Genomic DNA, 14,381 nt, shown 5'->3' on the forward strand with positions numbered 1-14,381 from the left:
GTATGGAGGATGCATCCTCCGCAGGGAGGAAGAAACAAGGCATTAAAGATCCTAAGGGGTTGGCAATGATTGGCGTTGACGAACTTAATGCAGAAACTGAACAAATGTCCATTGATGTTAAAAGTGTCAAAGAAGCAGTTTCAAAATTGCCTGGTTTTAAGTTGCCTCAAGTTGACATGGAAGGAGTCCCTATTCTTGAAGAGATAACAATGATAGATGCAAATGCACAAAGAATAACTGTAAAAACACAGGGGACTCCCACCAAAATGTCAGATACCAAAACAAAGGAAGACCTGGCTCTGAGCAGGACTATAGTCCAACTGCCAAATATAAACGCTGCCAATCTAGTTTCCCAAGCCATTTCTACTGAGACTAAAGTAGAGATGAATAAGGAAAACAAGGAAATAGGCGACTTATGTAGTGTTGAAATGCAGACTAAGGGACACAAAAGAGAGGATATTTTAATACTCGGAGAAGAAAGTAGAGGTGAAGAAACCCATGTACAAGGACATGTAACAAAGGAGGATTCTTTTGAATGGTCATCTGGAATATACACAGGCCAAAACAAAGCCAACAAAGAGGATTTGACCAGTCCAAAAAAAACCAACAAAGGAAAAAAGCTCTTTACGAACTTTGGAGTTGCAAAACCAGATATCAGATTCCCTGATGTTGACTTCGCTTTACCAAAAATAAATCTTTCAACGCTCAACGTTGATGAAGGACCTCCTAAAGTTATGGCTAAACCCACAGAAAGTGAAATTGAAAGACATAGAACCAAGTTCAAAAAGCCAATTCTGAGTTGCTCGATTCCAAAAGAGATAGGGACGGAAGTTGATTTAAGTGTGTCAAAGCCAGATATGGACATAACATTACCAGAGGGGGAGGTTGAACCATCATCGAAAGTAAAAGTCAAACATTCTGAGATTGAACCCGAAGACAAGGATGATGAGAGGACTTCCGCAACATGGAAAATGACACCATTCAAAAGCAGAACAAGTGGATCCTACACCCAACATATTATATCAGAAGAACATGAAATGTACAAAAAAATAAATATTGAAGGAGTTGAGTTGAATGCATCTATCGAGGGGCCATACGTTGACGAGACAAACCGTGGAAAAATGAAAGGGGCTATATTTGAACAACAGACAACCAACGTAACAATTCCAAATCTATGTATTTCAATGACAAAAGTGAAAGGACCAGATGTTGAAGGACCTTTCACAGAACTTAAAAGCACAGGACCAGATGTTATTGGGGAAGGAAGCAAGATTAAAATTCCAAGTCTGGGTCTCTCAGTTCCAAAGGTTAAAGGACCAGATATTGATTTCAGTGTATCCAAGCCAGATGTGGACATAACGTTACTGAAGGATAAAGCTGACGTTACCCTACCTGATGTTGAACTACCATCAGCTAAGGTAGAAGTTAAAGGGCCTGAGATTGGGACAGAAGATTTTGATGGTTCATCTACATTTAAAATGCCTAAATTCAAACTACCCAAATTTGGAACAGGATCTTCAAGCATCACTGCAGAAATGCCTGAAGTTGACAAACAAATCAAATTTGATGCAGAGCTGAACATCCCTAAAGCCACAGTGGACATTACAGCACCCAACGTTGAAGTTAAAGGACCTTCGATAGATCTGAAAAGCACAAGACCTGATGGTATGGGGAAAGGCGGCAAGATTAAAATGCAAAGTCTGGGTCTCTCAATGCCAAAAGTGAAAGGACCAGAAGTTGATTTCAATGTATCAAAGCCAGAGGTGGACATTCAATTACCAGAGGCTAAATATGAAGTTGCCCTACCTGACGTTGAACTAACCTCCACTAAGGTAGAAGTTAAAGGGCCTGAGATTGATCTAAAATTAAAAGATGGTAAAGGTTCTCCATCCAAATTTGAAATGCCTTCATTCAAATTTCCCAAATTTGGAGCTGCTGCACCAAATATGTCTGTGGAAATACCTGAGGTGGAGAAAGAAATGACATTATATCGAGAGCTGAACATTCCTGAAGCAAGAGTGGAAATAACAGCACCCAATGTGGATGTTGAAGGACCTTCCATAGATCTTAATAGTACAGGAATTGATGGTACAGCGAAAGGAAGCAAGTTTAAAATGCCAAGTCTTGGTATTTCAATGCCAAAGGTCAAAGGACCAGATATTGATTTCAGTGTATCCAAGCCAGATGTGGACATAACGTTACCAAAGGCTAAAGTTGACATTACCCTACCTGAAGTTAAACTACCTTCAGCTAAGGTAGAAGGTAAAGGGCCTGAGATTGAAACAGAAGATTTTGATGGTTCATCCACATTTAAAATGCCTAAATTCAAACTACCCAAATTTGGAACAGGATCTTCAAGCATCATGGCAGAAATGCCTGAAGGTGACAAACAAATCAAATTTGATGCAGAGCTGAACATCCCTAAAGGCACAGTGGACATTACGGCTCCCAAAGTTGAAGTTGAAGGTCCTTCCATAGATCTGAAAAGCACAGGACCTGATGGAATGGGGAAAGGAAGCAAGATTAAAATGCCAAGTCTGGGTCTCTCAATGCCAAAAGTGAAAGGACCAGAAGTGGACTTCAATGTATCAAAGCCAGAGGTGGACATTAAATTACCAGAGGCTAAATATGAAGGTGCCCTACCTGATGTTGAACTAACCTCCACTAAGGTAGAAGTTAAAGGGCCTGAGATTGATCTAAAATTAAAAGATGGTAAAGGTTCACCATCTAAATTTAAAATGCCTTCATTCAAATTTCCCAAATTTGGAGCTGCTTCACCAAATGTGTCTGTGGAAATACCTGAGGTGGAGGAAGAAATTATATTAGATGTTGAGATGAACATTCCTGCAGAAAAAGTGGAAATAACAGCACCCAATGTGAATATTGAAGGACCTTCGATAGATCTTAAGAGCACAGGCATTGACGGTACAGGGAAAGGAGATAAGTTTAAAATGCCAAATCTTGGTATTTCAATGCCAAAGGTCAAAGGACCAGATATTGATTTCAGTGTATCCAAGCCAGATGTGGACATAACTTTACCAAAGGCTAAAGCTGACGTTACCCTACCTGAAGTTGAACTACCATCAGCCAAAGTAGAAGTTAAAGGGCCTGAGATTGAGACAGAAGATTTTGATGGTTCATCCACATTTAAAATGCCTAAATTCAAACTTCCCAAATTTGGCACCGGATCTTCAAGCATCACTGCAGAAATGCCGGAAGTTGACAAACAAATCAAATTTGATGCAGAGCTGGACATCCCTAAAGCCACAGTGGACATTACGGCTCCCAAAGTCGAAGTTGAAGGACCTTCCGTAGATCTGAAAAGCACAGGACCTGATGGAATTGGGAAAGGAAGCAAGATTAAAATGCCAAGTCTGGGTCTCTCAATGCCAAAAGTGAAAGGACCAGAAGTGGATTTCAATGTATCGAAGCCAGAGGTGGACATTAAATTACCAGAGGCTAAATATGAAGTTGCCCTACCTGACGTTGAACTAAGCTCCACTAAGGTAGAAGTTAAAGGACCTGAGATTGATCTAAAATTAAAAGATGGTAAAGGTTCTCCTTCGAAATTTAAAATGCCTTCATTCAAATTTCCCAAATTTGGAGCTGCTTCACCAAATGTGGCTGTGGAAATACCTGAGGTGGACAAAGAAATGACATTAGATGGAGAGCTGAACATTCCTGCAGCAAAAGTGGAAATAACAGCACCCAATGTGGATATTGAAGGACCTTCCATAGATCTTAAGAGTACAGGCATTGACGGGACAGGGAAAGGAGGCAAGTTTAAAATGCCAAATCTTGGTATTTCAATGCCAAAGGTCAAAGGACCAGATATTGATTTCAGTGTATCCAAGCCAGATGTGGACATAACTTTACCAAAGGCTAAAGCTGATGTTACCCTACCTGAAGTTGAACTACCATCAGCTAAAGTAGAAGTTAAAGGGCCTGAGATTGAGACAGAAGATTTTGATGGTTCATCCACATTTAAAATGCCTAAATTCAAACTTCCCAAATTTGGCACCGGATCTTCAAGCGTCACTGCAGAAATGCCAGAAGTTGACAAACAAATCAAATTTGATGCAGAGCTGGACATCCCTAAAGCCACAGTGGACATTACGGCTCCCAAAGTTGAAGTTGAAGGACCTTCCGTAGATCTGAAAAGCACAGGACCTGATGGAATGGGGAAAGGAAGCAAGATTAAAATGCCAAGTCTGGGTCTCTCAATGCCAAAAGTGAAAGGACCAGAAGTGGATTTCAATGTATCGAAGCCAGAGGTGGACATTAAATTACCAGAGGCTAAATATGAAGTTGCCCTACCTGACGTTGAACTAAGCTCCACTAAGGTAGAAGTTAAAGGACCTGAGATTGATCTAAAATTAAAAGATGGTAAAGGTTCTCCATCGAAATTTAAAATGCCTTCATTCAAATTTCCCAAATTTGGAGCTGCTTCACCAAATGTGGCTGTGGAAATACCTGAGGTGGACAAAGAAATGACATTAGATGGAGAGCTGAACATTCCTGCAGCAAAAGTGGAAATGACAGCACCCAATGTGGATATTGAAGGACCTTCCATAGATCTTAAGAGTACAGGCATTGACGGGACAGGGAAGGGAGGTAAGTTTAAAATGCCAAATCTTGGTATTTCAATGCCAAAGGTCAAAGGACCAGATATTGATTTCAGTGTATCCAAGCCAGATGTGGACATAACTTTACCAAAGGCTAAAGCTGATGTTACCCTACCTGAAGTTGAACTACCATCAGCTAAAGTAGAAGTTAAAGGGCCTGAGATTGAGACAGAAGATTTTGATGGTTCATCCACATTTAAAATGCCTAAATTCAAACTTCCCAAATTTGGCACCGGATCTTCAAGCATCACTGCAGAAATGCCGGAAGTTGACAAACAAATTAAATTTGATGCAGAGCTGGACATCCCTAAAGCCACAGTGGACATTACGGCTCCCAAAGTTGAAGTTGAAGGACCTTCCGTAGATCTGAAAAGCACAGGACCTGATGGAATGGGGAAAGGAAGCAAGATTAAAATGCCAAGTCTGGGTCTCTCAATGCCAAAAGTGAAAGGACCAGAAGTGGATTTCAGTGTATCGAAGCCAGAGGTGGACATTAAATTACCAGAGGCTAAATATGAAGTTGCCCTACCTGACGTTGAACTAAGCTCCACTAAGGTAGAAGTTAAAGGGCCTGAGATTGATCTAAAAATAAAAGATGGTAAAGGTTCTCCATCGAAATTTAAAATGCCTTCATTCAAATTTCCCAAATTTGGAGCTGCTTCACCAAATGTGTCTGTGGAAATACCTGAGGTGGACAAAGAAATTACATTAGATGGAGAGCTGAACATTCCTGCAGCAAAAGTGGAAATAACAGCACCCAATGTGGATATTGAAGGACCTTCCATAGATCTTAAGAGTACAGGCATTGACGGGACAGGGAAAGGAGGCAAGTTTAAAATGCCAAATCTTGGTATTTCAATGCCAAAGGTCAAAGGACCAGAGATTGATTTCAGTGTATCCAAGCCAGATGTGGACATAACTTTACCAAAGGCTAAAGCTGACGTTACCCTACCTGAAGTTGAACTACCATCAGCTAAAGTAGAAGTTAAAGGGCCTGAGATTGAGACAGAAGATTTTGATGGTTCATCCACATTTAAAATGCCTAAATTCAAACTTCCCAAATTTGGCATTGGATCTTCAAGCATCACTGCAGAAATGCCGGAAGTTGACAAACAAATCAAATTTGATGCAGAGCTGGACATCCCTAAAGCCACAGTGGACATTACGGCTCCCAAAGTTGAAGTTGAAGGACCTTCCGTAGATCTGAAAAGCACAGGACCTGATGGAATGGGGAAAGGAAGCAAGATTAAAATGCCAAGTCTGGGTCTCTCAATGCCAAAAGTGAAAGGACCAGAAGTGGATTTCAGTGTATCAAAGCCAGAGGTGGACATTAAATTACCAGAGGCTAAATATGAAGTTGCTCTACCTGACGTTGAACTAAGCTCCACTAAGGTAGAAGTTAAAGGGCCTGAGATTGATCTAAAATTAAAAGATGGTAAAGGTTCTCCATCGAAATTTAAAATGCCTTCATTCAAATTTCCCAAATTTGGAGCTGCTTCACCAAATGTGGCTGTGGAAATACCTGAGGTGGACAAAGAAATGACATTAGATGGAGAGCTGAACATTCCTGCAGCAAAAGTGGAAATAACAGCACCCAATGTGGATATTGAAGGACCTTCCATAGATCTTAAGAGTACAGGCATTGACGGGACAGGGAAAGGAGGCAAGTTTAAAATGCCAAATCTTGGTATTTCAATGCCAAAGGTCAAAGGACCAGAGATTGATTTCAGTGTATCCAAGCCAGATGTGGACATAACTTTACCAAAGGCTAAAGCTGACGTTACCCTACCTGAAGTTGAACTACCATCAGCTAAAGTAGAAGTTAAAGGGCCTGAGATTGAGACAGAAGATTTTGATGGTTCATCCACATTTAAAATGCCTAAATTCAAACTTCCCAAATTTGGCATTGGATCTTCAAGCATCACTGCAGAAATGCCGGAAGTTGACAAACAAATCAAATTTGATGCAGAGCTGGACATCCCTAAAGCCACAGTGGACATTACGGCTCCCAAAGTCGAAGTTGAAGGACCTTCCGTAGATCTGAAAAGCACAGGACCTGATGGAATGGGGAAAGGAAGCAAGATTAAAATGCCAAGTCTGGGTCTCTCAATGCCAAAAGTGAAAGGACCAGAAGTGGATTTCAGTGTATCAAAGCCAGAGGTGGACATTAAATTACCAGAGGCTAAATATGAAGTTGCTCTACCTGACGTTGAACTAAGCTCCACTAAGGTAGAAGTTAAAGGGCCTGAGATTGATCTAAAATTAAAAGATGGTAAAGGTTCTCCATCGAAATTTAAAATGCCTTCATTCAAATTTCCCAAATTTGGAGCTGCTTCACCAAATGTGGCTGTGGAAATACCTGAGGTGGACAAAGAAATGACATTAGATGGAGAGCTGAACATTCCTGCAGCAAAAGTGGAAATAACAGCACCCAATGTGGATATTGAAGGACCTTCCATAGATCTTAAGAGTACAGGCATTGACGGGACAGGGAAAGGAGGCAAGTTTAAAATGCCAAATCTTGGTATTTCAATGCCAAAGGTCAAAGGACCAGAGATTGATTTCAGTGTATCCAAGCCAGATGTGGACATAACTTTACCAAAGGCTAAAGCTGACGTTACCCTACCTGAAGTTGAACTACCATCAGCTAAAGTAGAAGTTAAAGGGCCTGAGATTGAGACAGAAGATTTTGATGGTTCATCCACATTTAAAATGCCTAAATTCAAACTTCCCAAATTTGGCATTGGATCTTCAAGCATCACTGCAGAAATGCCGGAAGTTGACAAACAAATCAAATTTGATGCAGAGCTGGACATCCCTAAAGCCACAGTGGACATTACGGCTCCCAAAGTCGAAGTTGAAGGACCTTCCGTAGATCTGAAAAGCACAGGACCTGATGGAATGGGGAAAGGAAGCAAGATTAAAATGCCAAGTCTGGGTCTCTCAATGCCAAAAGTGAAAGGACCAGAAGTGGATTTCAGTGTATCAAAGACAGAGGTGGACATTAAATTACCAGAGGCTAAATATGAAGTTGCCCTACCTGACGTTGAACTAAGCTCCACTAAGGTAGAAGTTAAAGGGCCTGAGATTGATCTAAAATTAAAAGATGGTAAAGGTTCTCCATCAAAATTTAAAATGCCTTCATTCAAATTTCCCAAATTTGGAGCTGCTCCACCAAATGTATCCGTGGAAATACCTGAGGTGGACAACGAAATGACATTAGATGGAGAGCTGAACATTCCTGCAGCAAAAGTGGAAATAACAGCACCCAATGTGGATATTGAAGGACCTTCCATAGATCTTAAGAGTACAGGCATTGACGGGACAGGGAAAGGAGGCAAGTTTAAAATGCCAAATCTTGGTATTTCAATGCCAAAGGTCAAAGGACCAGATATTGATTTCAGTGTATCCAAGCCAGATGTGGACATAACTTTACCAAAGGCTAAAACTGACGTTACCCTACCTGAAGTTGAACTACCATCAGCTAAAGTAGAAGTTAAAGGGCCTGAGATTGAGACAGAAGATTTTGATGGTTCATCCACATTTAAAATGCCTAAATTCAAACTTCCTAAATTTGGCACCGGATCTTCAAGCATCACTGCAGAAATGCCGGAAGTTGACAAACAAATCAAATTTGATGCAGAGCTGGACATCCCTAAAGCCACAGTGGACATTACGGCTCCCAAAGTTGAAGTTGAAGGACCTTCCATAGATCTGAAAAGCACAGGACCTGATGGAATGGGGAAAGGAAGCAAGATTAAAATGCCAAGTCTGGGTCTCTCAATGCCAAAAGTGAAAGGACCAGAAGTGGATTTCAGTGTATCAAAGCCAGAGGTGGACATTAAATTACCAGAGGCTAAATATGAAGTTGCTCTACCTGACGTTGAACTAAGCTCCACTAAGGTAGAAGTTAAAGGGCCTGAGATTGATCTAAAATTAAAAGATGGTAAAGGTTCTCCATCAAAATTTAAAATGCCTTCATTCAAATTTCCCAAATTTGGAGCTGCTTCACCAAATGTGGCTGTGGAAATACCTGAGGTGGACAAAGAAATGACATTAGATGGAGAGCTGAACATTCCTGCAGCAAAAGTGGAAATAACAGCACCCAATGTGGATATTGAAGGACCTTCCATAGATCTTAAGAGTACAGGCATTGACGGGACAGGGAAAGGAGGCAAGTTTAAAATGCCAAATCTTGGTATTTCAATGCCAAAGGTCAAAGGACCAGATATTGATTTCAGTGTATCCAAGCCAGATGTGGACATAACTTTACCAAAGGCTAAAGCTGACGTTACCCTACCTGAAGTTGAACTACCATCAGCTAAAGTAGAAGTTAAAGGGCCTGAGATTGAGACAGAAGATTTTGATGGTTCATCCACATTTAAAATGCCTAAATTCAAACTTCCCAAATTTGGCATTGGATCTTCAAGCATCACTGCAGAAATGCCGGAAGTTGACAAACAAATCAAATTTGATGCAGAGCTGGACATCCCTAAAGCCACAGTGGACATTACGGCTCCCAAAGTTGAAGTTGAAGGACCTTCCGTAGATCTGAAAAGCACAGGACCTGATGGAATGGGGAAAGGAAGCAAGATTAAAATGCCAAGTCTGGGTCTCTCAATGCCAAAAGTGAAAGGACCAGAAGTGGATTTCAGTGTATCAAAGCCAGAGGTGGACATTAAATTACCAGAGGCTAAATATGAAGTTGCCCTACCTGACGTTGAACTAAGCTCCACTAAGGTAGAAGTTAAAGGGCCTGAGATTGATCTAAAATTAAAAGATGGTAAAGGTTCTCCATCAAAATTTAAAATGCCTTCATTCAAATTTCCCAAATTTGGAGCTGCTTCACCAAATGTGTCAATGGAAATACCTGAGGTGGACAAAGAAATGACATTAGATGGAGAGCTGAACATTCCTGCAGCAAAAGTGGAAATAACAGCACCCAATGTGGATATTGAAGGACCTTCCATAGATCTTAAGAGTACAGGCATTGACGGGACAGGGAAAGGAGGCAAGTTTAAAATGCCAAATCTTGGTATTTCAATGCCAAAGGTCAAAGGACCAGATATTGATTTCAGTGTATCCAAGCCAGATGTGGACATAACTTTACCAAAGGCTAACGCTGACGTTACCCTACCTGAAGTTGAACTACCATCAGCTAAAGTAGAAGTTAAAGGGCCTGAGATTGAGACAGAAGATTTTGATGGTTCATCCACATTTAAAATGCCTAAATTCAAACTTCCTAAATTTGGCACCGGATCTTCAAGTATCACTGCAGAAATGCCGGAAGTTGACAAACAGATCAAATTTGATGCAGAGCTGGACATCCCTAAAGCCACAGTGGACATTACGGCTCCCAAAGTCGAAGTTGAAGGACCTTCCGTAGATCTGAAAAGCACAGGACCTGATGGAATGGGGAAAGGAAGCAAGATTAAAATGCCAAGTCTGGGTCTCTCAATGCCAAAAGTGAAAGGACCAGAAGTGGATTTCAATGTATCAAAGCCAGAGGTGGACATTAAATTACCAGAGGCTAAATATGAAGTTGCCCTACCTGACGTTAAACTAAGCTCCACTAAGGTAGAAGTTAAAGGGCCTGAGATTGATCTAAAATTAAAAGATGGTAAAGGTTCTCCATCGAAATTTAAAATGCCTTCATTCAAATTTCCCAAATTTGGAGCTGCTTCACCAAATGTGGCTGTGGAAATACCTGAGGTGGACAAAGAAATGACATTAGATGGAGAGCTGAACATTCCTGCAGCAAAAGTGGAAATAACAGCACCCAATGTGGATATTGAAGGACCTTCCATAGATCTTAAGAGTACAGGCATTGACGGGACAGGGAAAGGAGGCAAGTTTAAAATGCCAAATCTTGGTATTTCAATGCCAAAGGTCAAAGGACCAGATATTGATTTCAGTGTATCCAAGCCAGATGTGGACATAACTTTACCAAAGGCTAAAACTGACGTTACCCTACCTGAAGTTGAACTACCATCAGCTAAAGTAGAAGTTAAAGGGCCTGAGATTGAGACAGAAGATTTTGATGGTTCATCCACATTTAAAATGCCTAAATTCAAACTTCCCAAATTTGGCATTGGATCTTCAAGCATCACTGCAGAAATGCCGGAAGTTGACAAACAAATCAAATTTGATGCAGAGCTGGACATCCCTAAAGCCACAGTGGACAGTACGGCTCCCAAAGTTGAAGTTGAAGGACCTTCCATAGATCTGAAAAGCACAGGACCTGATGGAATGGGGAAAGGAAGCAAGATTAAAATGCCAAGTCTGGGTCTCTCAATGCCAAAAGTGAAAGGACCAGAAGTGGATTTCAGTGTATCAAAGCCAGAGGTGGACATTAAATTACCAGAGGCTAAATATGAAGTTGCCCTACCTGACGTTGAACTAAGCTCCACTAAGGTAGAAGTTAAAGGGCCTGAGATTGATCTAAAATTAAAAGATGGTAAAGGTTCTCCATCGAAATTTAAAATGCCTTCATTCAAATTTCCCAAATTTGGAGCTGCTCCACCAAATGTGTCCGTGGAAATACCTGAGGTGGACAAAGAAATGACATTAGATGGAGAGCTGAACATTCCTGCAGCAAAAGTGGAAATAGCAGCACCCAATGTGGATATTGAAGGACCTTCCATAGATCTTAAGAGTACAGGCATTGACGGGACAGGGAAAGGAGGCAAGTTTAAAATGCCAAATCTTGGTATTTCAATGCCAAAGGTCAAAGGACCAGAGATTGATTTCAGTGTATCCAAGCCAGATGTGGACTTAACTTTACCAAAGGCTAAAGCTGACGTTACCCTACCTGAAGTTGAACTACCATCAGCTAAAGTAGAAGTTAAAGGGCCTGAGATTGAGACAGACGATTTTGATGGTTCATCCACATTTAAAATGCCTAAATTCAAACTTCCCAAATTTGGCATTGGATCTTCAAGCATCACTGCAGAAATGCCGGAAGTTGACAAACAAATCAAATTTGATGCAGAGCTGGACATCCCTAAAGCCACAGTGGACATTACGGCTCCCAAAGTTGAAGTTGAAGGACCTTCCGTAGATCTGAAAAGCACAGGACCTGATGGAATGGGGAAAGGAAGCAAGATTAAAATGCCAAGTCTGGGTCTCTCAATGCCAAAAGTGAAAGGACCAGAAGTGGATTTCAGTGTATCAAAGCCAGAGGTGGACATTAAATTACCAGAGGCTAAATATGAAGTTGCTCTACCTGACGTTGAACTAAGCTCCACTAAGGTAGAAGTTAAAGGGCCTGAGATTGATCTAAAATTAAAAGATGGTAAAGGTTCTCCATCAAAATTTAAAATGCCTTCATTCAAATTTCCCAAATTTGGAGCTGCTTCACCAAATGTGTCCGTGGAAATACCTGAGGTGGACAAAGAAATGACATTAGATGGAGAGCTGAACATTCCTGCAGCAAAAGTGGAAATAACAGCACCCAATGTGGATATTGAAGGACCTTCCATAGATCTTAAGAGTACAGGCATTGACGGGACAGGGAAAGGAGGCAAGTTTAAAATGCCAAATCTTGGTATTTCAATGCCAAAGGTCAAAGGACCAGATATTGATTTCAGTGTATCCAAGCCAGATGTGGACATAACTTTACCAAAGGCTAAAGCTGACGTTACCCTACATGAAGTTGAAGTACCATCAGCTAAAGTAGAAGTTAAAGGGCCTGAGATTGAGACAGAAGATTTTGATGGTTCATCCACATTTAAAATGCCTAAATTCAAACTTCCCAAATTTGGCACCGGATCTTCAAGCATCACTGCAGAAATGCCTGAAGTTGACAAACAAATCAAATTTGATGCAGAGCTGAACATCGCTAAAGCCACAGTGGACATTACGGCTCCCAAAGTTGAAGTTGAAGGACCATCCATAGATCTGAAAAGCACAGGACCTGATGGAATGGGGAAAGGAAGCAAGATTAAAATGCCAAGTCTGGGTCTCTCAATGCCAAAAGTGAAGGGACCAGATGTTGATTTCAGTGTATCAAAGCCAGATACAGAAGATTTTGATGTAAAATCGAAAATGCCAGAATTGGCACTTTCTGAAGTTATTGCATTTGGGGAACCAGAGGCAAGTGCAAAAGAGGACCATGTTACAGTGAAACAGGCAGGCTGGTCATTTCCATCCTTTTCATTTTCAAAGACCAAAGAAAAGGACAGAAATGATTCTGTTGAATCTCCTCAGATTGGTATTCAATTACCAGACACCAAAAAAGAAATCCTTTCTTCAGATGATGAAGGCAAGAGAAAAACCAATGACATTTTAACAGAGGAACTTCCCTCTGTAGAAACGGAGACTCAAGCTAAGGGAAACGAAGCTAAGGTCGATAAGGAAGTGAGAAAGGCTTCTGCAACCTTGACAGCCTTAGAAGATTGTACACTAGAGGAAGATGTGAAAGTGAAGAAATCATGGTTTTCCTTACCAAGATTCTCATTTTCAAAACAAAGTGTAAAAGAGACTGATAATCAATCTCCCGACATGGACATGGAGACAAAAATGGTGCTGAATGATGCTGAGGGATCTGGAATAGTGACCAATGTCTTGGCCTCTCCAATCATCGCTGAAGAGGTTGTGAAACAGGACAAAGAGATAAAAACTTGGGAGCAAACCATTCCAGTGGGTATTAAGGTTACAAGCCCTGATATAAAAACAGTAGCTCCAAACGCTGATTCTCAAAGTCCGGAGACTGTCAGTCCAGTCAATGGCTCACCAAGCAAATTCAAACTTCCTTCATTTAAGATGTCAAGACTCAGCTTTTCCCAAGCTAAACCTGAAGATGAATACTTACCTGTTGATACAGAGTGCAAAGATGATCAATTAGAAACCAAAGTTGAACCTCAGGAACTAGTTCAATTCATAGATGATGATTCTAATGTTTCAACAACAGAAGAAATGGAAATAAAACCTCCCCCCTCAAATGAGGAAATGTCTGTCACAAACAAAGATGTTATTAAATCCCAACCAAAAATACAAAACTACACTTTACCAAATCCCAAGCCTGTTGGTCTGTTCAAGTTTCCCAGGTTTGGATTTTCCACTCCTCCAGAGAGGAGCCCCGAGAGCCTGGACGAGGATCTGAGCACAGCCGGCTCCATCCAGTCCTCTGACGCCTTCGCCGACGCCAGCTCTACGGCCACGAGTGAGCACACAGGTGTGTCCTTCACATCCCCATCCAAGGTCACTGTCACATACAGTGGTCCTGATGCTGCTGTGCAACTGGGAGCACTTCACAGCACCATCATCACCTCCACTACTAGGAGTGCGCAGATCTCATTTGAACCCAACCTCCCTGAGAAGATCACCATCCTGTCTTCAGGGGTTTCCTCTTCTTCTGTGGACACTCTCAAACTGGAGTCTGATCAAATTCATGTCATCAGGTCCAATATCCAGGCAACACCACAAGTGCAGAAGAGCACAATGCTCACCAACTTCAACGTCCAATCCCCTTTAGAGATGTCCATGAACCCTGAGTTTAGAGAGGCTGAGTCGTGGTTTGGAGAAGCGCCCCAAGAACACTCAGCCGTCGCCAGCGTGGAGAGACACATCACCAGGGAAGTCTCCAGCCAGGAAACGAGGACTCTGAGCAGGGGAACGGTGGTCATAACCCAGCAGCTGACCAGATCGGGGGACCAAGTGGAACCCATCACAGAGGACACCGCGTGCTCAGTCCAGCGGCTCAGAGACACAGTTCACTCAGAGAAGATGAGGTTTTTTGAAGGAGCTCACCCATAA

General features: G+C 41.5%; 1 protein-coding gene across 1 annotated transcript; it reads left to right on the forward strand.

Annotated features, from left to right (window-relative positions):
- Window positions 1-1,946: 1,946 nt before the first annotated feature.
- On the forward strand, window positions 1,947-14,381 carry LOC311362363 (neuroblast differentiation-associated protein AHNAK-like; the record flags this gene model as incomplete). Its single annotated transcript, XM_084482179.1, has 2 exons — window positions 1,947-12,117; window positions 12,523-14,381. The coding sequence occupies 2 exons, from the start codon at window positions 1,947-1,949 to the stop codon at window positions 14,379-14,381; spliced, it is 12,030 nt and encodes a 4,009-aa protein (XP_084338305.1).

The sequence above is a fragment of the Micromesistius poutassou genome (genome assembly GCF_964030765.1).
Source record: "Micromesistius poutassou genome assembly, chromosome: 17".
Taxonomy (NCBI): Eukaryota; Metazoa; Chordata; class Actinopteri; order Gadiformes; family Gadidae; genus Micromesistius; species Micromesistius poutassou.